This window comes from Phyllobates terribilis, unplaced genomic scaffold (genome assembly GCF_046119375.1).
Source record: "Phyllobates terribilis strain yellow unplaced genomic scaffold, ASM4611937v1 Scaffold_9__5_contigs__length_417890890, whole genome shotgun sequence".
NCBI classification, from domain to species: domain Eukaryota; kingdom Metazoa; phylum Chordata; class Amphibia; order Anura; family Dendrobatidae; genus Phyllobates; species Phyllobates terribilis.
Window position 1 is genome coordinate 149181258 of NW_027362769.1, and position 26203 is coordinate 149207460.

General features: G+C 45.6%; 1 protein-coding gene across 1 annotated transcript; it reads right to left on the reverse strand.

The window, feature by feature from the left end:
* Positions 1-2019: 2019 nt before the first annotated feature.
* ARL6IP6 (ARF like GTPase 6 interacting protein 6) lies at positions 2020-26197 on the reverse strand. The gene is made up of 5 exons (XM_073647167.1): positions 26050-26197; positions 22612-22992; positions 18915-18965; positions 17899-18031; positions 2020-3884 (listed from the first exon to the last, which is right to left on the reverse strand). Exons 2-5 carry the CDS (start codon positions 22982-22984, stop codon positions 3791-3793), a joined length of 651 nt encoding a protein of 216 aa, XP_073503268.1. The 5' UTR covers positions 22985-22992; positions 26050-26197; the 3' UTR covers positions 2020-3790.
* Between the last annotated feature and the right edge of the window lie 6 nt (positions 26198-26203).

The following is a 26203-nucleotide window of genomic DNA, read 5'->3' on the forward strand; positions in this document are numbered from 1 at the left end:
AAAAATTGGAAAATGCTTGTAAAAACAAGCAACTTTGCAATTACAATAAAAATTTTATAGATCACTTCTCGTTGCCTAGAAAACTGGCCACCGCTAGAGTCGATCTGAACATGTGCAGCACTTACAAGCTCCTTTCAATAGAGCTTGTAAGCGCTGCTCTGATACTGGTAGGATTGCTGGTGTGCACGGTTTGCTCCCAGTCTGGCCAGCTCCAATCCCCTTGTGCTCCTTCGATGCGTCTGTTTGCAGCATCGCAGAGCGCCCAGTTCGGGTCTAAACTGTCAATCAAGTAGGAACTTTGTTCGTTCCTACAGAAATGAGACAAGCCCTTTAAGGAGCGACCCATTACAAGTACCCATCAACAATATAACGAGTCAATCGGGGGTCGATTAATGGCCTGTTCACACGGGGCGATACAACCTGTACACAGACAGAATGAACATGATCAACCTCTTCACACTCAGTATACAAATACTGTAATAGTATACAAATACACGTAGACATTTTTTTATTTTACACATTTATTTTTTTTTTTAAAGGGCGTTTTCCTTTATTTTTCTTTACAGATTTACAGATAAAGCGTTCAGCGTTTTCCCTTTTATACAAGTCCTTTTGTGGGTAATAAAAACTATAAAAAAATGAGCAATATTAAATAGATTGCCACAAAAGTAGATTCGATATAGTTATAAAAGACTGTACAAAAGAATCCGAATGGACAAAAGAAAAATATACATCTGTACAAAGTGCGCTGTTCAGTGTGTGATCAAAAAAAAAATTACCCAAAATACAGGGGCCCCCCATGTTTACCCCCAAATAACATACAACCTGATTGGAGCATATGAGGTTAACGCTACGGCTGTAAGATATTGAACTATAAAGGAAGTTACTATAGTGAGGTCTCATTTCAATTTTTACATCTATACAAAACTAGATCACGTAAATCACATGCAAAATCATCCAGAATGATACATAAACCCCCTTTACGCTTAAAAGGGAAAGCGACGGGACGATTGTACTAATATAACAAGTGGTATAGATCCTAGGACAGCAATAAAAATGACACCTGTCCTGTAGTGATCAGAGCTGAGAAAACGAGAGTGCACTGACAAGCCCCCAATGCACTGCCACGCCCCACCCCCAATGCACTGCCACACCCCCAATGCACTAGCAGGCTAATTTGCATGAAGCTTCAAAGTTCAGTTTCTCAGCACAGGCAAATCGGATTTCTACAAGACAGGTATAGTTTTTATTGTCACTCTACTGTGGAGTTTAGCTACAAAACTAGTGACAAGTTCCCTTTAAAGGGAACCTGCCAGTCGATTCATGCTGTCCAAACTGCGGGCAGCATGAATCGGAGCCTGCACGGTTGCAGCCCGGTATATATTTTTTTCTAAAACGCTCCAGTGTTTCAAAGAATATATAGTTTGAGGCTATTCCCCCACTACAGGTGATTGACAGGTATTCCTAGTGTGTGTGTGTGTACATGGAGAGAGACCTGTCAATCACCTGAAGTGGGGCAGGGAAAAGCTAAAGGAGGGGGCGGGGGGGTTGGATCGGCGGCGGACTGGTCACGTAACTCCCTAAAATCCCCAACCGGATCTTCAATACTATGTTGCGTTTCAGAAAAAAAACATTGTGCAGCGGGAATCTGACTCTCACTGTCTTTGGATTGGGCAGCAATAATTGAGTGACAGCTTCCCTTTAAAACATAAAATTGACCATATACATCAAGAAATCAGAAATTAAACTTATAGCCATGATAATCTGGGTTAGTCAGATGGCAGTATAAATCGTACCGAGATCGGAACGTTGTGCAAGGACTGGCCAGCGGCTCTCCCGACCAAAGCGCAACAAATGCATTGAAATACAAGAAGCCGTCATGCTCAGGTCGGGAGAGCTGCCGGCCAGTCCTTGCCCCGAAGTTCCGATTTTGGTCCAATTTATACGGCAATCTGACTGCGCCCTTAAAGTTTAAGAATACCGTCTTGTGCCTGCGGTCTCTAAGCAGAACTGTGTGTGAAGAAAAAGAAAAAAGTAGCAAATCTGTCCATATAGGCAAAAAAAAAATAGTGAAAAAAAACCATGATTAACTATCGTCATCACTTAGTTTTCTGTTTTTGAACTTGAAGAGAGGGGTAGGAAGGCTCTTTACATCACATAATTTCCTAGAATGGTGTCGTATGTTACAACATTATTTTCCAAAAAACAGTTTTACAGAAAACAAGTTTAACTATTTATGACTTTTTTTTTTTTTTTTTTTTTAAATCCTATTGCCATTCAGTGATCCAAGTTTTTTTTTCGGTAGTACCGTTTGTCACCATTCTAGATACAAATACTTCCATAGATATCAATGCAACAGCGCCCCCCTCACCAGCTCCATATTTGTTTAAACAGAAAAAGTAAAATGCCGGAATTAATCTCCAAGAAAAGACAGGCATCTTGTTGTATTAGGAGGCCTGGATTTAACACTTACAATACTGAATTGAATCCCTACAGATACATCTTCTTAATAACCCGCAATCGCTGCTTTAAAAAAATAGTTCAATAATACTTATAAAGGATATTGACATCTTCAGGGCATTTTTTTTTTTTATTAAAATGAATTTATTTTGGGCTAAAAAAAAGTTTTTGCAATTGGATTTCATTATCAATTTAGCAGTTTTGACTTTTTTTTCCCCCCTTCACATTCCTTGCTGCAGAATGAGTTAACTGAGAATCATTAGTGAACTCGTTCTGATGGGGAGCTTGTAACTCTTATCTCTGGTGACTTATAACTGCATATTACAATAGTGAGAGCAGACCTTCCGTGTGGTCATAAATAAGTACATGGGAGCTCAGTAAGTCGCAAATGTGTTGTATTTTCTGTTTTTGGTCGTACGCGACTCACTTGTCATAGACTTCAAAGCAAGTTGCACGAGACAAGTGACTTTCGTTAAGTGTCTGTTTTATTTATAGAGCTTTAAAATAGTCGGGCGAAAAATAAGTAGCCTAAAAAAAAAAAAAAACATAAAAGAGTTACAAAGCCTCCTATCAGAAAGGCTCACTGACAGATTCTCAGTTAACTCATTCTACAGTCAGGGAAAAAAAGGACAATGCAGAAACTACATAAGGTAAAAGGTACCAAATTTTCAATGAAACCCAACAGCAAAATTGTTTTTAGAAAATACTAAAAAGTATGTATTTAAAAAATAAAATAATTGTTCCCTGAATTTGTTTGTATATTTTAAAGGGGATGTTAAGGACTAGGAGATTGAGGACCTACCTATCACATAGGTTATTGATATTAGAATGCTGGGGGGGGGGGGCACTCTCAACTGATCCCCCCGGTGTAGTGGTCATTCTCAGGTACTTCAGCTCAGCTTCCATTGAAGTGAATGGATAAGGACAGTTCATCAATGTCTCAGTCCTGGCCCAACTCCTTTAATATACTATGCTTAACAGAACCTGGCCTTCTCTGCTTGAATAAAAAAGGGGTTAGAAAAAGAATAAAAATACTGTTCCTTTACAAAACAGCGTCTGTGGGTCACGTCTGGTGTTGCAACTAATCCAGACAATGTAAGAGCAGCACTGTCTTTGGGAGAAAGCAGCCATGTTTTCCTAATCTCACACTGCCCATTTACTTACATGGGTAGGAGGACTTGGCAGATTTTTTTGAAAGAAAAAAAAAAACTAAAAGTAATTTTTGCAAAAAATTAATAACAACATAAAATTAGATGTACAGATGAAAAAATATAAAAATGGACTCTGCGTTGTGAAAATGGCGCTTGTGAGAGGCGAGGAGAATTTGCATTCAGAGCAGGCACCACATCACGGTGAGCGCTGCCACGATGCCGTTCAGGATTGCCATGGTGTAGCCCATGTGGAAGGAATGACCCGTCATTTTCCTAAAAGAAAAAAAAAAAAAAAAGAATAAGACATTAGACGAGTTAATAGGAAATACAAAGAAAGGACTGCGGCTCTGTTCACACTGAGTTTTTTGTAATGGATTTTCTCCAAAATCCTGCTCAAAAAACACTTAAAAAAAGTCTTAAAACTCTGCTTATTCATCTCTATCCATATGGAGTTATTGGAGTATTTTTTTTTTTCCTGAAGAGGCTTTGAAAAACGCCTAGTGAAAGAAAAAAAATACGTGATGCATAAAAAAAAAAACGCATCACGAAAAAAAAAAAAGTCTTCCAAAACTGCGCCAGGAAAGGATCAACTCTTCCTAATAGAAGAACATTTCCAGAAATGGTTTCCGCAAGATAAACTTGTAGTTTTTTTAAACGCCTGAAAAAACTGAGTGTGAACATAGCCTTATATTATTTCTTCCTGTTGAATCACATTTGGCTTAAAAAAAACAAAAAAAAAAAAAACAACTTCATGTGTTATTTTATTGTTATTTTGCTTCCAAAATGCAAAGTAAAGCAACTGTCTAAGTAGTCATTAATAATGTTGTACTATATTGTGGCTGCAGAGGGTCTGGCAGTCCTTTTATCTATAACTCGATATGAAAAATGGAGACCTTATTAAAATTATTAATTTTTATTTAGACATGATTAAAAAACATTTTTAAAACCAGATAAAAAGCATGAGATGATACAGGAACAGGCATCAAGTGATAAATCTAGCTGCTAAATATCACAAAGCTCCTGCTCTCAGCTCTCCTCTCCCCTTTTCTCCTTAGTGTTAGAGATAGCAGCAGAGTGGGAGGGGTTGAACACAGATCTGTATTGGACAGGGAAGAAAGCATGTACGGTCACAGAGAGGGCAGAGAAAACAGGCAACAGGTAAGTAGGAAAGTACATTACAATGAAAGGAATGCAGGTTAGGATAGGGTCACAGGACCGTGTTTTCGGACATCTGAGAAAATGGGTCAGATTATGCTAATGATACTCTGATCACAGTGTGATCTTATTTTCTCGGATGAGGTGAAGATGGGAAAAAAAAATTCTCCCTCTTCTCCTTTCTGTCAGTCCATAAAAAATTTCAGTGAGTTCTGATGTTTTCCAAGGACTCATTGACTCGCATGGCCGAGTGTGGTCCGAATATTGGATCAAAATCTGGTTTGCTGCGATTTATTCCTCGGACATGTGCACGGCCCTATAGACTAATATTGGTCTGAGTACGATCTGATGTTTTGTCAGATCGCGCTCGGACCAAAAAGACAGTCCTTAGATGCTGTGATGTCACGTGAAAACAAGACACCAACACGCTGTATACACACAGATTACATGTCCAGCCTATATTACAGGGAGGGTTACTCTCACAAGAGAAAAATCTGAAGCTTAAATCGTGCTGCAAACTGCATAGTCATAAAGACATTCGGTCTTTTTCTGATGACACATTCCCTTTAATAAGCACAATCCCTTTTAATCCTAGGCTTGGTGGGAATCCCATAGATCATTACGTGATGGCATGTACTAGCGATAGACGATCACTTTATAAGATGGGAATAACCCTTTAATTTATCAGTGTAGTCGTCTAATGCCTGAATCTCAGAGCTTCTCTTCTGATATCAACTAAGAAAAAAATAATAATAACAATTCAGATAATAAATGTTGTGTGTAATTATGTGCAAAGGAAGGAAAAAAAACATAGCACAGGCCAAACATTGAAAGATTGGCCCCTGACTTTTTGCTAAAGAGTGGGCACTGCGGGGGAGATTTTAATCGCTTCACGATGAATCTGGAAAACAAATTAGCAAAAAATGATCGTGCGGCTCACAGTGTGCACAAGCGCTCGCTGCAATAAAAGTTTTGATATATTGCCCAGAGGAGCTTCACGTTTGGTTTTACATTTAATCGACCTCCCAGCGGTCAACCTTCATGTCGTGTCCAGACTGCGGCCACCAATGGTTCCTATGTAATAAAGATGGCGGCGTATACAAGCAGCAGATCCGGCTGTAGGAGCGAAGAATAACAGAAAATCAAGCTAGTTGTCAACTTTTTTTCCCTAAAAAATAAATCTCAATATATAAAAAAGCCCTTCAGTGAAATGACCAACATGGGTAAACTGCGGAAAACAAATGAAAAAATACATAAAAAGTCACCTGAAATAACAATTCTGGAGTATAGTCTCGCAGTTCCTCTGTTGTTCCTCAAGGTTGTCACTACACAGTCGCCGTCAGCACTGATTGCCATAGGAAATTATTATGCCCACTTGTCACTTTATTTCATACTTTTGCAGGAGAAATAACAGAGGAGCAGTCAGGATCAGCTGACAATATAAAGTATATAGCCACCTCCTGAGTGTACCTCATTGGCGGACATTACAAAAAAAAGATCAGGCAGACTAGGTTGTAACATGCCCAATCTTTCGTTAAAGCTTCCCAGAAATAAAAGCGCAAGATGTGCAGATTTTGGACATGATGCTTATGCCCATTCCTACATGGATCTATTCATCAGAACTAAATAAACTATAAATCTTCATGAAGTAAATATCACAGAGTTAACAAATGTCCTGATCAGGTGCAGGGTGGTGGTGAGGTCTATTAAAAGTCTCACGGCTTTAGTAAAAAAAAATATCTAATATATATATAATAGTCTTATCCCGTCTGTCTGTCTGTCCTTCTGTCCAGGAAATCCCGCGTCGCTGATTGGTCCGGCCGCGGCCAATCAGCGACGCGGGATTTCAGAAAAAGATGGCGGCCGTTAGCAGCTCATCTGCCGCACGGAGGTCAGCAGCGATGTAGCCGGGAGATGAGCGGCGCCAGCTCGGTCATCTCCAGGCTGCTAGCAGCAGAAGGACCCCGACCGGCGGCGCCGCTGACCTCCATGCGACTACAGGTACCCGGTATGGTCTCATTCGTACCCTTACCCCAGGTTCGGTGACAATGTCATGTTGGATAAAGGCAGTCCTACCCGGTAGCTCTGAGAACACGTCGGTAGTCTGCTGCACCAGCGAGCGAGTTACCAAAGCTGCTGTTTAGTGAGAGTATCACTTATCCTAACCTCTCCCCTGGACGCACCCCTGGCTGAGGGTACACGTACTACCACCCGATCGCCCTTGTTAAAAGACCTGACCGTGGCTCTTATTATGTGTGCTTCTGTGCTGCCTGGGCATCTAAGAGATGTTTTTTCACGATGGGCATGACCGCCGCGATCCGGTCCTGCATACTAGCCACGTGTTCAATTATACTCCTATGTGGAGTCGGCTCTTGTTCCCACGTCTCTTTGGCTATGTCCAACAGACCCCTAGGGTGTCTGCCGTACAATAACTCAAAGGGAGAGAACCCTGTGGAAGCCTGGGGTACCTCACGGACGGCGAACATCAAATAGGGTAGCAACGTGTCCCAATCCCTTCCGTCCTTAGAAACCACCATTTTTAACATGGACTTGGGGGTTTTATTGAACCGTTCTACTAGCAAGTCGGTTTGAGGGTGGTACGCCGAGGTGCACAAAGTTTTATTTTTAGCAGTTTGCACAGTTCTCTCATCACCTTGGACATAAAAGGGGTCCCTTGATCTGTCAGGATCTCCTTAGGTAGCCCAAGGCGACAGAACATGGTAAACAGCTCCCGTACAATCAGTTTCGCCTCCGGGTAGCGTAGCGGTATAGCCTCCGGGTACCGGCTGGCACAGTTGACGACCACAAGTATATGTTGGTGGCCACGAGCGGATTTTACAATGGGCCCTACCAAGTCTATTGCAATCTGTTCAAAAGGTACCTCTATCACTGGCAGAGGTACCAATAGGCTACGGAAACTTGTGGTGGATGTGGTCAGCTGACACTCGGGGCAGGATTCACAGTACTTTTGGACCTCCGCGTAAATCCCCAGCCAAAAGAACCGCTGCAAGTTACGCTCTTGTGTCCTTTTAACCCCTAAGTGTCCACCCAGCAGGTGTGCGTGTGCCATCTACAGAACCGCCCGACGGTACGACTGAGGTACCACTAACTGTTCCACGACCTTGTCCCTGATTTTGTCTACCCTAAGGAGCAACTCACCGTTGACTACTATGCGTGAAATACAGTATCTGCAACGGACTGTTGAGCTACGCCATTTACCTCTAACACCCTTTTCCGCGCCCGAGTCAGGGTGGGATCCTGTAGCTGAGCTGTCCCAAACGTGCCCCAGGACACTTCCAGCTTGGGGATCGATGGGGTCTCCTCGACCTCTCCTGCCAGCACCTCTAGGGGAAACCTATCGGGGTCACATTCTGTCACTAGGTTGGACACCCCTACGGCAGGTACCCCTGACTCGGGTTCTTCGGGTACAGTGCCCGTAATTAATTTTACAGGGGAAGAGCGTTTTTTGTTTTCCCACAGAAGGGGCAAGTCTCTTCCCAACACAGTCCCATAGGGAAGAGTTTTTACCACCCCCACCACATGTTTCGTGTCCCCACATGGCGTGGACAACATTACCTCCGCGGTTGGGTATTCTCGGAGGTCCCCATGGATACAAACCACCTCGACTGTCCGTCCCCTGGGGTTGTCTCCTGCCACCAGCGACTCATGTACCAAAGTCACTAGGCTCCCTGAGTCTAAGAGGGCTTCCGTTGGGTACCAATTAACCAGTACCTGGCACAGTTGGGGTTCACTGTCCGGGGGGTCGGCGCTCGCAGAGCAGACAGTCTGGGTGTACAGTGAGACCTGGCGGTTATACCCGCAGTCCATGGGCTCTGTAGTCAGGGGGCAGTTAGCAACCACGTGTCCCGGCCCCTGAAACTGCCAGCACCTAATGGCGGAGGTACTGTTAGATCTTGTGACCTTATGGGAGGGAACCGGTCTCCTGACACTCTCACTCCGGGGTTCCCTTCAGCATGGGTACGGTGCTGACTGTCCTCAGCAGAGGGACACGACTCCTTTCCCGGTTCCTGGTCTGGCAGCGTCCGGCGTGACAGCCGCGAGGGGGCAGAGTCCCGTATAAAGTCCTAAGTGGCCGAGTAAAGCTTGATCAGGCTGTTCACCTGGTCGAGGGTGCCGGGGTCCCCTTGCCCCACCCAAAGTTGGATAGCGGGCGGCAGAGTCCTCACCAGCCGGTCAACCACCACCCTCTCCACCATCTGGGCTGGAGTCAAAGACTCAGGCTGGAGCCACCTCCTTACCAGCTGCAGAAGGTCATAAGCCTGAGACCGGGCTGGTCGGGTGTCCACAAAGGCCCATGAAAATACGCGCTGCACCCTCACGTGTGTATTGACCCTCAGTCGGGCAAGGATCTCACCTTTGAGCCTCTGGTAGTCCTGGGCGTCCTCCCGACTGAGGTCGAAGTAGGCCTTCTGGGCATCGCCGACCAGAAACGGAGCCACCACTTCTGCCCACTGGCCGGCTGGTAGGTTTTCCCGCTCTGCTGTGCGTTCATAGATGGACAGGAAGGCTTCCGGTCCCATCTTCCTCAACGCTGAGTGAACCTTGTCCCGGGCCTCTCAACGTTCAGGAATCGGAATTATGGCCGTTTCCCGCAGGGCAGCAATCTGTTGCAGCAACAGTTCATTAGTTTTTTTCTGCTGCTGGTACAGTAGCTGCTGCTGCTGCTGACTGTGCTGCTGCTCCCGCTCCAGCTGTTGCCGCTGAGACTGCAGCTGCTGCTGCTGGGTAAGTACCAGCTGCTTTAACAGCTCCTCCATTTTGTCCATGGGGTGGGGCTGAAAGGTGGCAGGCCGGATTGTGGTCATGCAGCTGCCGGTGGGGTATGCCTCAGTCACAATGCCCGCATTCTCCACCAAACTGTAAGGCGGCAGTGTTCACACCGTGCAGTAACTGAGGCAGTGACCCTAGCAAGTCCAACATAAACAGCTTTTATTCAGCAACTTATGGGTAAACAGAAAGTCCTCCGGTTCGAACATAAGTCCATAAATAACGGTTGCTGTGGACAACGGCCGCGCCGGGCCGCTCAGAGCCTGACGGGTGCAGGGCCTTCCCAGGTGTGGGTTCAGCTATACATAGTCCTGCCAAGCTTTCCTGCTATGCTCCTAGCAGGTCCCAACACTGAACACCACTAATCCTTAGTGCAGGGTTTTTAAAGGACCTGTGGCAAGAGCCACTGGAAAACCCGGGTTGGAGGGAGGAGGCCGCCCCACTGCCTTCCTGTAGCCTCCTCCAAGAAATGAAGGCCCTGCCGGGTTTTACTAAATTGTCTTAGCCAGATAGCCTGACCAGGTCATTGCTCACCTTCATTCCTGCATTGCAGCCGCAGCTGTGTGTGTGACTGCCATGCACTCCAATGGATTTAATAGGTCTCTGTACACATTCTGGGGGATATATAACTTCCCTCGTATACGATCCCAGTCACTGCCTCACACTAGTCAAAACTTCAGACCTGAGACTGCTCTCCTCTGTCCATGAAGAAAAGTAACTGGCTCTTTCCTACGCAAATATGGAAAAAATAAGAAAAATCTATCAAAACATAAAATGACGGAGCGTACGAATCATGAAATTCACGGTAGAAAACATCCAGAAATCACTTCATGGCTCAGACAGAGGATCTGCTTATCCAAGAACACCATCTACTGACCAGTTTTAGGATGCAACGCCTTGAGCTGACGTTTAGGATCCATAAGGGGCATTTTTCAGGTATTGAGTCTCTCTGACTATTAATTGTCCCTCATCTACAAAGTCATTATATGGCACAAAGACAGGGCGCACCAATAAGGGACAACCTCATCAAGTCCAGTCCAGTGAAAAGAGGGACAACCTTTCAGGGTGGCCTCACACACACAATTTTTTCCCCACAAAAAAATGCATTTTTTTTTTTAACCTCGTTTTCTTCTTCTTTTTTTTTTCCTTTTCAATTAAAAAAAAACTTTTTTTTAACCTATATAAGAATGGGCAGTTTTCCTCAGAGTTCATGGCTAGGAACATTTTTTTTTTTTTCATACATATGTTGTAAAGATCTGTTTTTTTTTTCTTTAAGGAATTTTCCCCTATAATTAAAAAAAAATAATAATTAAGACCGCTAAACTATATTTTAAATAGTGTTGCTGTTTCTATAACAATTTATCTTTATATATATTGCACATGTTTTTTTTCCTACAACTATGGGGCTAGAAACAGCAATACAAACTTATCAGCAGCTTTCCTTTTTATTTTTTACTGCTTTTTTATTTATTTTTTTTATTACACACATTGTGTCCCCCCTTAAAGTCATAAAAGACATTTGGTGGCTTTTCAACATTTAACTACATTTTTTTATATATCTGATTTTACCTATAACTTTTCCCCTGTAACTGGCGCTGACACATTAGCCCTAGTTTCAGAGAGAATTCAGCCTCCTGGCTGCACAACAAAGCTGATCTGAGTCTGATAAGACCCAGCAGCTCCTGCTCCATTCCAGTGCCCACTGATCACTTGATGAGGAAGGAGGAACGCTTCTTATACTGTATACACACTGCTCATTCAGTGCTGTGTATACAGAGAATAGGAAGGCAGAGATGGTACTAAACCAACTCTGCCTTCGCTATGGGGATTCCGGCTGTGTCTCAGTTCTTGCAGCTGCAGGATGTCTGTGCTGCTTACTCATGACATTTTTTTCAAGCCAAGTCAGAAAAAGGAGATTTTTGTGTACTCACCGTAAAATCCCTTTCTCTTAGCCTCTTATTGGGGGACACAGGACCATGGGTTATGCTGCTTGTCCACTAGGAGGCGCACTATGCTTATCTGAAAGACAAAGCATTGCTCCTCCTCTGCAGTATACACCCCCGGGAGGCGATAGCCTACACCAGTTTTGTGCAAAAGCAGTAGGAGAAGTTAACATACATAATATAATTATGCCTATAACAAAGGCAACAATGTTGGAACTCAAAGGAAAACCAATATGAGAACTCAACTTAAACGGCCCAAAGGGGCAACAGGGTGGGTGCTGTGTCCCCCAATAAGAGGCTAAGAGAAAGGGATTTTACGGTGAGTACACAAAAATCTCCTTTACTCTGTCGCCTCATTGGGGGACACAGGACCATGGGACGTCCCAAAGCAGTCCCTGGGTGGGAAGCAATGGACGAAATCGTGCGGACGGTTCCCTAGGATTGGGATACCGCCACCTGTAGCACGCGTCTGCCCAGGCTCGCATCTGCTGAGGACTGGGTATTAACACTGTAGTGCTTGGTAAATGTGTGCAGGCTGGTCCAGGTGGCCGCCTTGCACACTTGCTGAGCCGAGGCCTGATGGCGAATGGCCCAGGAGGCCCCTACCGCACGTGTAGAATGGGCCTTGATACCTGCCGGAAGGGGAAAATTTTTGATGCGGTAACCCTCTTGTATGGTGGACTTGATCCACCTGGCGAGGGTAGCCTTAGAAGCTGGTAGACCCTTGCGACCCCCTTTCAGAAGGAGAAAAAGGGAATCTGATTTTCTGAAGGGGGCAGTCCTAGACACATAGATACGCAGTGCCCTAACGAGGTCAAGCGTATGCAAAGCCTTTTCCACTCTATGAACCGGAGCCGGACAGAGGGATGGTAAGGAAATCTCTTCGTTGAGATGGAAGCTTGAGACAACCTTTGGGAGAAAGGAAGGAACTGTACGAAGGACTACTTTATCCTGAAAAAAATGTAGGAACGGTTGTCTGCATGAGAGTGCCGTGAGTTCAGACACTCTTCGTAGTGACGTGATCGCTACAAGGAAAACCACCTTCTGAGATAGAAGGCGGAGTGGAATTTCTTTGAGAGGTTCAAAAGGGGCTTCCTGTAGTGCTGTGAGTACCAGGTTAAGGTCCCACATTTCTAATGGTCGTTTGTAGGGTGGAATCAGTCGTGAAACACCCTGCAGAAAAGTTCTGACTTGCGGTCGGTGGGCAATACTCTTCTGAAACAGAACCGATAGCGCTGACACCTGACTTTTAAGGGAGGCCAGGGATAGTCTGGCTTCCAGTCCTGACTGGAGAAAACCGAGTACCCTAGGTAATGAATAGGGTAGTGGAGCCTGGTGGTGAGATTCGCACCAGGTAAAGAAGGCCTTCCAAGTATGGTAGTAGATCTTGGCAGAGTTTGGTTTTCTCGCTCTGATCATGGTTGAAGAGACATCTGGCGAAAAACCTGCTTGTGTTAACACCCAGGTTTCAATGGCCATGCCGTCAAACTGAGTGCCTGTAAGTTCTGGTGGTAAAACGGACCTTGTGACAGAAGATCCGGGCGGTCGGGAAGACGCCAGGGAACGTCTGAGATGAGGCGTACTATGTCGGCGTACCATGTACGTCTGGGCCAGTCTGTAGCGATTAGGATGGTTGGTACACGTTCCTGTTTGATCTTTCTCAGCACTCTGGGAATCAGAGGGAGAGGCGGAAAAACATACAAGAGTTGGAAATGAGTCCAATCCTGAACCAGGGCGTCCGCCGCCAGAGCTCGGTGATCTCGTGATCTGGCCATGAAGTTGGGGACCTTGGCATTGAAGTGAGATGCCATTAGATCCACATCCGGAGTGCCCCAACGGTGGCAGATTTGCTGGAAGACTTCGGGATGGAGAGCCCATTCTCCAGAGTGTATTTCTTGTCGGCTGAGGAAGTCTGCTTCACAGTTGTCTACACCTGGAATGTGAACAGCCGATATGACAGAGTTTGTTTTTTCTGCCCAGTGGAGAATGTGTGAGACTTCTCGCATTGCTCGAGCGCTGCGGGTCCCCCCTTGGTGATTGACATATGCCACGGCTGTGGCATTGTCTGACTGGACTCTGATGTGGGAGGCCGCCAGCAGATGCTGGAATGCTCTCAGGGCCAGGAGGATGGCTCGAATCTCCAGGATGTTGATGGGCAAGGTTGCTTCCGCTGTAGACCATTTGCCCTGTGCTCTGTGGTGTAGGTATACTGCATCCCAACCCGTCAGACTTGCGTCGGTGGTCAGTATCCTCCATTGAGCCGGGAGAAAGGATTTTCCTGTCGTTAGAGAGGACCAGATGAGCCACCAGTGGAGAGATTTCTTGGCTGACGAGTTCAGTTGGAGTGACCTGTCGAGGGAAGAAGGATTTTTGTCCCAAGACTGGAGAATGTTCAATTGGAGAGGTCTGAGGTGAAGCTGGGCAAATGGAACTGCTTCTATTGACGCCACCATTCTGCCAAGGACTCCCATCGCGAATCGGAGAGATAGGGAGGATCTGTTGAGAAGGGTGTGAACTCCTGAGCGTAAAGGATGCACTTTGTCTTTGGGGAGAAATATCAGGCCTCTGGAAGTATTGAATCTCATCACTAGGAATGTCAAGGATTGGGTTGGTGTTGGAGACGACTTTTGTAAGTTGACTAACCAACCTAGGCGGTTCAGAGTGTCGATCGTGATTGAGACACTGAGCTCGCAGTCCTTGAAGTTGGGAGCCTTGACGAGAAGATCGTCTAGGTAAGGGATGACCACTATACCTCTGGAGTGTAGGACCTGCATGGTGGTTGCCATGACTTTGGTGAACACTCTGGGAGCCGTGGCGAGACCGAACGGGAGAGCCACGAATTGATAGTGGTCCTGATTGATTGCGAATCTGAGGAATGTCTGATGAGCAGGCGCAATCGGTATGTGCAAGTACGCATCTTGGATGTCTATGGAGGCGAGAAATTCTCCTTCTTCCATGGATGCTATGATGGAGCGAAGTGACTCCATTTGAAAATGACGCACTCTTACATACTTGTTGAGATGTTTGAGATCTAGGACAGGCCTTGCTCCGCCTCCTTTCTTTGGGAACTACAAAAAGATTGGAGTAGAACCCGTGAAAGCGCTCTGCTGTTGGAACAGGTATTATGACTTGCGCTTGGAGTAGCGAGGAGACCGCCTTGTGAAAAGCATGTGCTTTTTCTTGCGGTTTGGGGGGAGCAGAGGTGACGAATCTGTATGGTGGAATGGAGGTGAATTCTATCTTGTATCCTGAGGATACTAGCTCTCTGACCCATCTGTCTTTTGTAATAGGCAGCCAGTGTTGGTAAAATAGTGAAAGGCGGCCGCCTACTGGGGGGGATTTGTTTAGGGTCGGAAAGTCAAGATGAGGAGAAATTCTTTGATTTCCCTCTGTGAGAGCTTGGTTGGCCTTTCTTTGACCGCCAGGAGTTGTCCGACTTTTGAGTCGACCTGGAGTCTTCCTTGCGTGTGAAGCGGTTGTTGTTCTGTGCTGGGCGGGAGACGGACCAGCCGGAAGAGTTCCGAAAGGACCGGAACCTAGATTGGTTATGTTTAGTAAAGGAGCGTTTGGGTTTCAATTGGGGAAGAGAAGTACTCTTACCCCCTGTGGCGTTGGATATCATTGTATCCAATTTTTCGCCGAACAGTCTACCTCTGAAGTATGGGAGCTGTGTGAGCGACTTTTTTGAGGTTGCATCGGCTTTCCATTCACGTAACCAGAGTATGCGTCTAATGGTGACGGCATGCAATAGTGCTACCGCTGCACATCTTGTTGAATCAAGGATCGCCCGCATTAGGAAATCTGCCATGACTGCTATTTGAACTGCTTTTTGAGACAATTCAGGAGCAGAAGCTTGAAGGCTAGTTTGTATATCATTAGCCCAAGCTATTATGGCTCTAGGTGCCCACACCGAAGCAAACTGGGGAGCTAGGGAAGCTCCTATGATTTCGTAATTTGAGCGTGCCAAACTTTCCACCTGCCGATCTGCTGTATCCCTGAGGGTTGGGCTGTCTGGCAGAGAAAGAAGCGTCTGTGCTGCCAACCTGGATACTGGAGGGTCCACTGCTGGGGTATCTGTCCATTCCTTGAAAGTTTCCGGAGGAAAGGGATACCTGGCTCCCATTAGCTTGTGTGTGGCGAGCTTTTTGTCAGGATGTAGAAACGGATTGGTCAGAATAGATTTGAATTCTGAGTGATCTGGGAAGAACTTAGGCGGTTTTGGTGGTCCCTCAAATGAAATTGATTCATTAGGTACATCCGGGGTCGGGTCAGAAACGTTTAGAACTCGATGAATGGAAGAGATTATGTCCTCTAATAGTGCGGCATTATTAATTGGAGAAGACGATTCGTCGGCCTCCTTGTCTGAGCTGGAGTCACAAATGCCTTCAGACTCCTGTGTATCACTGATATGTCTGCTAGGCGAGTCAGGCTGGGGTATTTCTCTTGAGTGGATATATTCCCTGTCCCTGGTAGGGGACTGTCTAGAAGATCTGGGACTACGGTCTCTATCCCTGGATCTGGAGGACCGTGCACTGTGTGATGACGCAGGGGAGTGTAATCTGTGGGTACGCTTGCGTCCTGACTCTGATCTGGAGGAGCCTGGTTCAGAGTATGGATGTGTCATAGAAGAGATATGACCTTGCATAGCCTGAAGAAGTTTGTCGGCCATGTTATCCATGGACTGTGACATAGATTGTGACAATTGAGTGACCCATTCTGGCATGGCAGCGGTGGTAGGGACTGCTTGGGACTCTGGCACAGTAGCCTGCATGCAATCCTTACAATGCGGATACGTACTACCGCTGGGGAGAGCGATGCTACAGGCTGTACAGAAAGCGTAAAAGCTTTCCTGCCTGGTTTTCTTAGACTTTGAGCCCGGCATATTGCACCTGGATGTGGTTATGCAGGGGGGCTGTCTGTGCAGAGGAGGATGCAGCATATGCAGTTTCACAGCTGAGAGTCTCAGGCTGTGCACTTACCCCACCTCTAGTGTGCCCCTGTGCGCGCGCAAATCCCCTGGTCCTGTGCCTCCCCGGAGCTCTGGCTGGCCTGTGTCCAGGGTGCAGCAAGATGGCCACCATCAGAGTGAGGAGAAGGGGGGGCGGAGCGCTGAAAGGGCGCGTGTATCCATGGAAATGCGCGCCCTGCAGCTCCCCTCCACCCTCTGTATGACGCTTGGCAATGTCAAACTCGTCACCGGGGGGTGTGCCGGGGGGCGTAGGGTGGGCCGGGGGGGAGGTCGGAAAAGCACCAGACCCCCCCGGATCCATAGGTAATATGGTGGTGGGGATCTCTATAGAAGGGGTAGACTCTGAGGAGCCCCCTTTTTTGTGTCACTGGCGCAGGGTCTTCGTGCGACTGCACCGCTTTGGCCATAAATACCTGCACCGTCCCCGGCTGTACAGGAGCCTCCAGTGAAAACTGTGGTTCCTGTATGTGCTGCTGAAAGATGGCCGCTTGCTGGGAGGGTCCGCAGCTGCTGCTCACCGAAGCCTACCTGAGGTTGTCAAAACCTAATACCCCCCGAGGGGGGATTATGGAGGGTGCCGCTGTCACCTTCAGGGGCTTTATCCGCCCTCAACCTCTGAGCAAGTCGTGGAGAAATGGAGAAGGAGGGGGTTCTCAACCTCGTACCAGACCCTACGGGCCGGCGAGGGAGCAGTATGGTGGCAGCGCCATCTCCACTTCAACCGTGCCCCACAGACGGGGGCAAAGGAAGGAGCCATACCGGGGGTCTCTGAAAAGAGACCCTCTTTTCTTCATCTGTGATCCTGTGCTTGAAGCGAGGAACGAGTGAAAATAAAACGGTGTGCCTCCTACTGACACTAAGCTAAAACTAGTGGTGTAGGCTATCGCCTCCCGGGGGTGTATACTGCAGAGGAGGAGCAATGCTTTGTCTTTCAGATAAGCATAGTTTTTACACTATTTCTAAATTATTTTTTTTTTTAAAGGCTTTGTCCACCTTTACAGCCATTTTTATTGCATTTATGAAACTTTACTCATGGAGCAAACTTTGCAAATAGTCTTTGTTATATATCTCTTCTGGTTTTATGGCTACAGCACCTATGCAAAAGTATGTGTCTCTATAGTTACAGACTACAAACAAACCCGTGTGTAGTCTGATCATGCAGTCATAAGTCCTATCTGTCCTCTGCACCTTGCTAAAGTACATTTTAGGTTAGCAATAAGCAGGGGGAAGATGCATTGAAGCAATGTAAAAAAAGAAATAAAAATGATTGCATAGTTTTTATCTGCTTGGGGTCTTAGCCAAGCTATGTTTGCATTTACAAAGTGAAATGCGTTGGTATAAATGGCTCTAAGTTGCCAAACAGCAGATAACCCTATTGGAGAAAAAAAATAGCAAATAAGTTAATAAATGTGGACCATTTACGGAGACTTACTTGAATCGCTTCGGTGACAGAGGAGTGGGTGGAAACATTCCTGGCTCAAATGAGTCAAAGTACGTGACGGTCCAAGAAAAAGTGCAGCAAGACAATCCGGCAAGAACAGACAGGACTAGAAGACTCCAAAATCCTAAATAAATAAGTGACAAATCAATGATAGTGTATATAATGTGCAGCAGGAAGCAGTGAGTGTGTCCCCCAATGAGGCGACAGAGTAAGGGAGGGTCTACTCTGGGTGACCCATACATCTACCACTGCAACTTCCACAGCTTTTCCAAACCCCTTGAGATCAATAAAGGTTTAGCAATCCATAGCGAAAAATCTGCACCAGATCATTTCTGCAGAAAAATCTGCAGGTAAAATCCTCATCAAATCATGAGGATTTGGAAGAAAAAAAAAAAATCATTGATTAAAAAAAATAAATAAATTATTTTACCGTTGGACAACCCCCTTAAGGGTACGTACACACGTTAAGAATTTGCTGCAGACATTTCACCAGCGCTGCTGCAGTTCCCACCGCTGTTGGAAGCTATGACTTCACGTTCATCATTCACCGGACTGCCATAGCCAATCACTGGCCTCCCATGCTGTATTTGCAAAGTGATTGGCTGCAGCGGTCAGGTGAATGATAATGATAGTGGTGGCACTAAATACAGCAGTGTGAGGAATTCAAGGGCGAAGTGATTGTTATTTAGTAATTTTATAACATTCTTTACCTTAGGGACGACTTTTTGAAAAACCAGAAAAAAAACCCCTATGAAATTCTGCACAGAATGTGGATAAAACTTGCCAGAAATTGAACATTCCACATCCAAATCCACAGCTAAAATCTGCATTGCTGCTGTCCTATGTGGTCTTATCACTATAAATATATCAGGTTCCCCAACAACAGATACAAGTAGTGAGCCCAAAGCAGAAATGGTCCAATTCTAATAGGGGGGGGGGGACATTACATTTTTATGTTACTAGGACTATTGTTCTATGACAGAACTCCGCAGATACATTGTTCTTACCGAGAAGACTAACTTTTATTCCATCCTCGTTTACTTTTCCAGTCTGCAAATCTGGGGAAGAAGGAGACATGACATATAATCAGATCCAAAAAAACTCATGCAACAACTCCATCTTCCTGAGGTGCGTACAACCAAGATTAGTAACGTTTTAAGCATAGGCGACTACTGAGGGGAGAAAGTGGCTGCTAGCTGCACCTTCTGGAGAAGTATAGACCCAATTTTACTGCTAAAGATATAGGCGGGCGCTGCAGGGTATTACCAGGGAGCTCAGATTTGGCCACTAAGCAAAATTTCAAGGGTTTGTCCAGGTTCAAGGGCTCAAATATGCAGTCACTCTATGTGACTGCAGACTTGCGATTACTCACAGCGTGCATAGCGTGCACGCTGTCAGGATTCTCTAGTGCCAGGAGAGGGCGGTCATGTGACCATAAGTATGCAATCTGTATACTTCCAGCCACATAACAACTAGACGTGTTCAGCCTCGCTCAATTCACTTGTATTGAGCGAGGCCACTAATGTCTAGTCGGCACGTGACTGCATATATGCAAATCAGTCGCTCCCGGCGGCAGAGAATCTTAACAGCGCCCACATTTCTCGCTGTGAGGATTCACAAGTCTGTAGTCACATAAGAGTGACTGCAAACTTGAGCCCCACTCTGGATAACCTCCTTTAAAGGCCAGGCCTTCAAAAGTGCATAATACCTTGTAAGACTTAAAAGAGTATTCCCATTGCCAAGATCCTATCCAAATATGTAGTAGGTCTAATATTAGCAAATACCTCCAATTAGAAACGTAGCATAGTAGCAAGGCATTATACAACCTCTGGCAAAAATTATGGAATCACCGGGCTCGGAGGATGTTCATTCAGTTGTTTAATGTTGTTGAAAAAAAGCAGATCACAAACATGGCACAAAACTAAAGTCATTTCAAATGGCAACTTTAGGGCTTTAAGAAACACTAAAAGAAATCAAGATAAAAAATGTGGTACTCAGTAAGGGTATTTTTTTCAGACCAAGCAGAGGGAAAAAATTATGGAATCACTCAATTCTGAGGAAAAAATTATGGAATCATGAAAAACAAACACACAAAAGAACACTCCAATATATCACTAGTATTTTGTTGCACCACCTCTGGCTTTAGTAACAACTTGCAGTCTCTGAGGCATGGACTTAATGAGTGACAAACAGTACTCTTCATCAATCTGCCTCCAACTTTCTCTGATTGCTGTTGCCAGATCAGCTTTGCAGGATGAAGCCTTGTCATGGACCATTTTCTTGAACTTCCACCAAAGATTTTCAATTTGATTGAGATCCAGCTATTTGCAGGCCACGACATTGACCTTGTGTGTCTTCTTTCAAGGAATGTTTTCACAGTTTTTGCTCTATGGCAGGATGCAATATCATCTTGAAAAATGATGTCATCATCCCCAAACATCCTTTCAATTGATGGGATAAGAAAACTGTCCAAAATATCAATGTAAACTTGGGCATTTATTGAAGATGTAATGACGGCCATCTCCCCAGTGCCTTTACCTGACATGCAGCCCCATATCATCAATGACTGTGGAAATTTGCATGTTCTCTTCATGCAGTCATCTTTATAAATCTCATTGGAACGGCACCAAACAAAAGTTCCAGCATCATCACCTTGCCCAATGCAGATTTGCTATTCATCACTGAATATGACTTTCATCCAGTCGTCCACGATTGCTTTTCCTTAGCCCATTGTAACCTTGTTTTTTTCTGTTTAGGCGTTAATGATGCCTTATGTTTAGCTTTTCTGTATGTAAATCCCATTTCCTTTAGGCGGTTTCTTACAGTTCGGTCACAGACATTGACTCCAGTTTCCTCCCATTCGTTCCTCATTTGTTTTGTTGTGCATTACCTGATTTGGAGACATATTGCTTTAAGTTTCCGGTCTTGACGCTTTGATGTCTTCCTTGGTCTACCAGTATGTTTGCCTTTAACAACCTTCCCATGTTGTTTGTATTTGGTCCAGATTTTAGACACAGCTGACGGTGAACAACCAACATCTTTTGCAATATTGCGTGATGATTTACCTTCGTTTAAGAGTTTGATAATCCTCTCCTTTGTTTCAATTGACATCTCTCGTGTTGGAGCCATGATTCATGTCAGTCCACTTGGTGCAACAGCTCTCCAAGGTGTGATCACTCCTTTTTAGATGCAGACTAACGAGCAGATCTAATTTGATGCAGGTGTTAGTTTTGGAAATGAAAATTTACAGGGTGATTCCATCATTTTTGCCTCAGAATTGAGTGATTCCATAATTTTTTCCCTCCGCTTGGTCTGAAAAAAATTAACCTTACTGAGTACCACATTTTTAATCTTGATTTCTTTTAGTGTTTCTTAAAGCCCTAAAGTTGCCATTTGAAATGACTTTAGTTTTGTCCCATGTCTGTGATCTGCTTTTCTTCACCAACATTAAACAACTGAATGAACATCCTCCGAGCCCAGTGATTCCATAATTTTTGCCAGGGGTTGTAGAAGCTTAGGTATCCATGGTTATGACCACTAACAACTACTAGCTGCCAAGAACATTGATTTTAATGCTGACATGGAGCATGTAATCTCCAGACAAACTGCGTTTTGCTCACTCGTTGGGTGAGTCGGCGAAGAGGCATTGTAAGGAGCGCTCATTCCCGATTATCAGTCGTCACATGGGCCTTAAGCTGTGTAGACTGACCCTACCGCTGTGTATTCGGCTCTGTACACACTAGTATTGCGCCATCTGTGTACTGTATAATGAAAGCCATGATGTTATGACAGATATGATGGAATCAAAAGATGACCTAACGACCCTAAAAACTTTAAAAGGGGGGTTGTCAAAAGTTTTCAATTTTTTTTATTTTTCTTGCCATCAAAACCACATGCAGTCTAACACAGGACTGTGGAGTCAGAGTCGTGGAGTCGGAATCGGAGTCGTTATAAAATGGACCGACTCCAACTCCTAAAATATATAATAAATTGCGTACAGTAATTCAATGCAGTTTGTGGGCAATATTTTTTCATAAGAATTTGGGAAAGTTATGAAATGTCCTATAAATGTCTGTCCCATTCCTGATCGAAGGGTCTAGACTTTTAGCTGAGATGAATCTGTGCTATAGTAAATTTATCACTTAAACATGAGCCGTGTATGAGGGAGTCGGAGTCGTACTCATGGAAATTGAGGGGTCGGAGGTTTGGCTTACCGACTCCACAGCCCTGGTCTAACATCTTCATAGATGGATATAGTCGAATAGTGCTTGTAAAAACAATCCCTTTTGCAACACACTGCATGTTAAAATTTGCAGCCGTTCTTGGGATATTACCACTTTTCTTTTGTTTACAGCTCGTTGCCTAGGAGATCGACCACTGCTGCTGTCTATAGCTTTGTAAGCCCAATGCTGACGCTTGCCAGGATTAGGCAGTAACAGAGCGATCCAGCAATCCTGGTCAAATTCAAAGCAGTGCTTACAAGCTCAAAGGAAAAGGGCTTGTAAGAGCTGCGCATGTTCTGCTGTCTTGCAGCAGTGGTTGGTCTCCAAGGAAACAAAAGAAAAACTGTTAATATTTCAAGAAAGGCTGAAAATGTTAATAAGCAGTAAATTGCTTGTATTTAATAAAAGCCAATATTGTCAGGTAGAGGCGGGAGATATGAATCTTACACAGCTCTGGAGGACACATAGCTATGCTGATTACCTTGTACCACGATATATAAAACCACGAAGAGGAGAGCAAAGATGCTGACGATCACAAGGCAGCAAACCATGGACAGCAGTCTGGCCGGCCACCTCTTGCCTCTTTTAGAGGTCACCACTTGTGTCTTCACCGTGCCGTTTTGCCCAGGCGGCTGCTCGCTTTCTCCATACAGCAGCGAGTTCTCATCGAGGTTGTTTGTTTTGGTGGCAGAAGCCTCAAATAAGTCACTTTCCAAGTTTCTCGCCACCGATTCTTCCTGCGAGCTTTCTTGCTCGATGCGGCTTTGAACGCTATAAGACGTGGTCGAGGCAGACGCAACAGGGCGACGGCTGCTCCGTGACCTCCTGGCACTGGTGACGTAAGAGGCGTCCATCCGAGAACCTAGAAATACAGAATATTTGTCACTATCGCAAGAAAACCCGGCCATTGGTATATCACAGAGGACACAGGCGTCCGACACATGATACTAGACACGGTACTGGTACGTACATGTAGCACACATGGAAATAAAACCTCTTAGGCAGAATTCAGACGTCAGTGAAACACAGTCCAAGTACAAGCCGCCATGTCCGGAGTGGCCGTGGGTCTCCTGAGCAAAACTGAATCACCTCATGTCAGCCAATAAGGCTGTTAGTTCAGGTCCCGTGGCCAGAAATCTTATTCCGTGCACAGACCATGAAATTCGGACGTGGAGCGACGCCATTGTACACAGGGTAGAAAAACTGGAGGGACAAAAAGCGTAATAGTTCTAGGACCCCTGCTCTTCTCCATCTACACCTTTGGCCTGGGACAACTCATAGACTCCCACGGCTTTCAGTATCACCTCTATACTGATGACACACAGATCTACCTCTCTGGACCCGATATCTCCTCCCTACTAACCAAAATACCACAATGTCTGCCCGCCATCTCATCCTTCTTCTCTGCCACATTTCTAAAACTCAACTTGGACAAAACTGAATTCATCATCTTTCCACCATCTCACTCAGCCCCCCCATCTGACCTATCCATCAAAGTCAATGGCTGTCCACTCTTACCAGTCCCTCAAGCTCGCTGCCTTGGGGTAACCCTGGACTCTGAACTCTCCTTCAAACCACATATCCAAGCCCTTTCCACTTCCTGCCAACTCCAACTCAAAAACATCTCCCGGATCCGCACATTTCTCAACCACGAATCTGCAAAAACACTAGTGCACACCCTCATCATCTCCCACCTCGACTACTGCAACTTCCTGCTCTGTGGCCTCCCCTCTTCTAACACTCTCACACCCCTCCAATCTATCCTAAACTCTGCTGCCCGACTGATCCACCTGTCCCCCTGCTGTTCCCCGGCCTCTCCTCTCTGTCAATCCCGTCACTGGCTCCGCATTGCCCAGAGACTCCAGTTCAAAACCCTAACCTTATCATACAAAGCCATCCACAACCTGTCTCCTCCATATATCTGTGACCTACTCTCCCGGTACATACCTGAACGCAGCCTCCGATCCTCACAAGATCTCCTTCTCTACTCCCCTCTTATCTCCTCTTCCCATAATCGCATACAAGATTTCTCCCGTGCTTCCCCCCTACTCTGGAACTCTCTACCCCAACACATCAGACTCTCACCTACCGTGGAAACCTTGGAACCTGAAGACCCACCTCTTCCGACAAGCCTACAACCTGCAGTAACCACCGCTCCACCATACCGCTGCACGACCAGCTCTACCCTCACCTACTGTATCCTCACCCATCCCCTGTAGACTGTGAGCCCTTGCGGGCAGGGTCCTCTCTCCTCCTGTACCAGTCACTGACTTTTATTGTTCATGATTATTGTACTTGTTCTTTATTATGTATACCCCGATCACATGTAAAGCGCCAATGAATAAATGGCGCTATAACAAGAAATATTAATAGGGTCTTATCCGGATATTAAGTAGGGAAAATGTGGACAATCGTGGTCATCTAGTCGTGTTGTGTGCTCACAACTAGGGAAGAGCGAACCTGTGGAAGTTCAGGCTCATCACATTTGAACGAAGTTTAGTTCGGGTACCAGAACTGTACCCGAACTTAAACCCCATAGAAATCGATGGGGACTTGAAGTTTGGAGCTGAAAAATCTCTCTCTCCTCCCCGAATTGAAAAACAGACTTACCGTGTTCGGAGTTCAGCACCAGACACGTACGAACCAAGAACTATAGACTTGGGGTTCGCTCATCTCACAACCACTTAAAAAAAACTTAGGTTGCTACAGACCCGGGTATTGGAAACGTGAAAAAACTGGAATCAAATGGGTTAAAACTGCGCTGCCGACGGAAGGATGATGATGATGATGAGGGAATCCTAGCGTGCGGTTTATTAGTCAATGCATTTCGATGCTTCAAACTTCTTCATCAGGATCGCTGCGGTTTGTCCTTGATGAAGAAGTTTGAAGCTTTGAAACGCGTTGACTAATAAACCGCACGCTAGGATTCCCTCATCATCATCATCCTTCCATCGGCAGCGCAGTTTTAACCCATTTGATTTGTTTTTTCGCATCGTATGCCGGGTGGCACAGCTGCCTACACGACCGCCCGATGCCCAGTGAGTATCACATGTGGGTCCTACTTAGGGTGATAGGTCCTATGTATCATACGTGGCGGACGTTGGTCGGTTACCATGCCAACGGCGCCTCTCACCGCACCGGCTGTCATATTGGTCAGAGGTTACTCGCTCCATATAACAGAAACCAGTCAGACCCCATCATACATCGATGGGATCCTTCAAATGCGATGCGGATCCTCCCCCCATCCCCTCCAAAAAAGGAACCAGCTCCGATTGGTTGCTATGGTTACATGATGCCAATATAGTCCGAAAGCGAAAACAAGTGAAATAAGCAAACACTGAAATGAAAGAGTGGAGTGGGGTGCGCACAAGAGCTCACACTCTTATGTAATACTGCAATGCACCGATCTATGCATTTCACCTTCTGGCTTGACCAATTATTTTTTTTATTTTACTTTATGTGTTGTAGGAGAAATTTTCTCAAAAAAAAACCCAGATAATTTAAATTTATTGCAATTTTATTTTAATCTAAGGTTTATAAGGGATTTATTTACCTCGTATCCCTCCGCAGTGGAAGAACTTATTTTTTGACAAACCCAACTACTGCGCATGCGCGGAGGGTGACCAGTCTGACCTCGAATCCCTCCGCCAGTCAGCCGCTGAGCGGGAGAATTGTCATGTATCGCACCTACCGGAGCGAGCGGTTCCCGGCTGCTATCAGTGTCAGTAAATATCAGTGACGCCGTACACACTATGGTTGTCTATTTCTGCTGTGAAAAGTTTCTGGTTCCAGGCAGCAGCCCGGGATGGCACCAGCACTGCCGCCTGTCTATGTCTGGCGCAGAGCTCGGTGCACGCCGCCATTAGTGACGAGTCCACGTCCTCGCGGAAGGGACTGGTTCCCGCATTGCTACCGATACCTTATAACTTGCTCGCAGGCAGCAGCGCAGTAAAGGCTCATGTAAAATCCCGCTCCTGAAGCCAGGCTGTGTACACCTTCTGTGACGAACTCCTGTCCTCCAATCAGCGAGCGCTTCTTAGCCATGCTGAGCAAGAGGCGCTCTGATTGGCTGA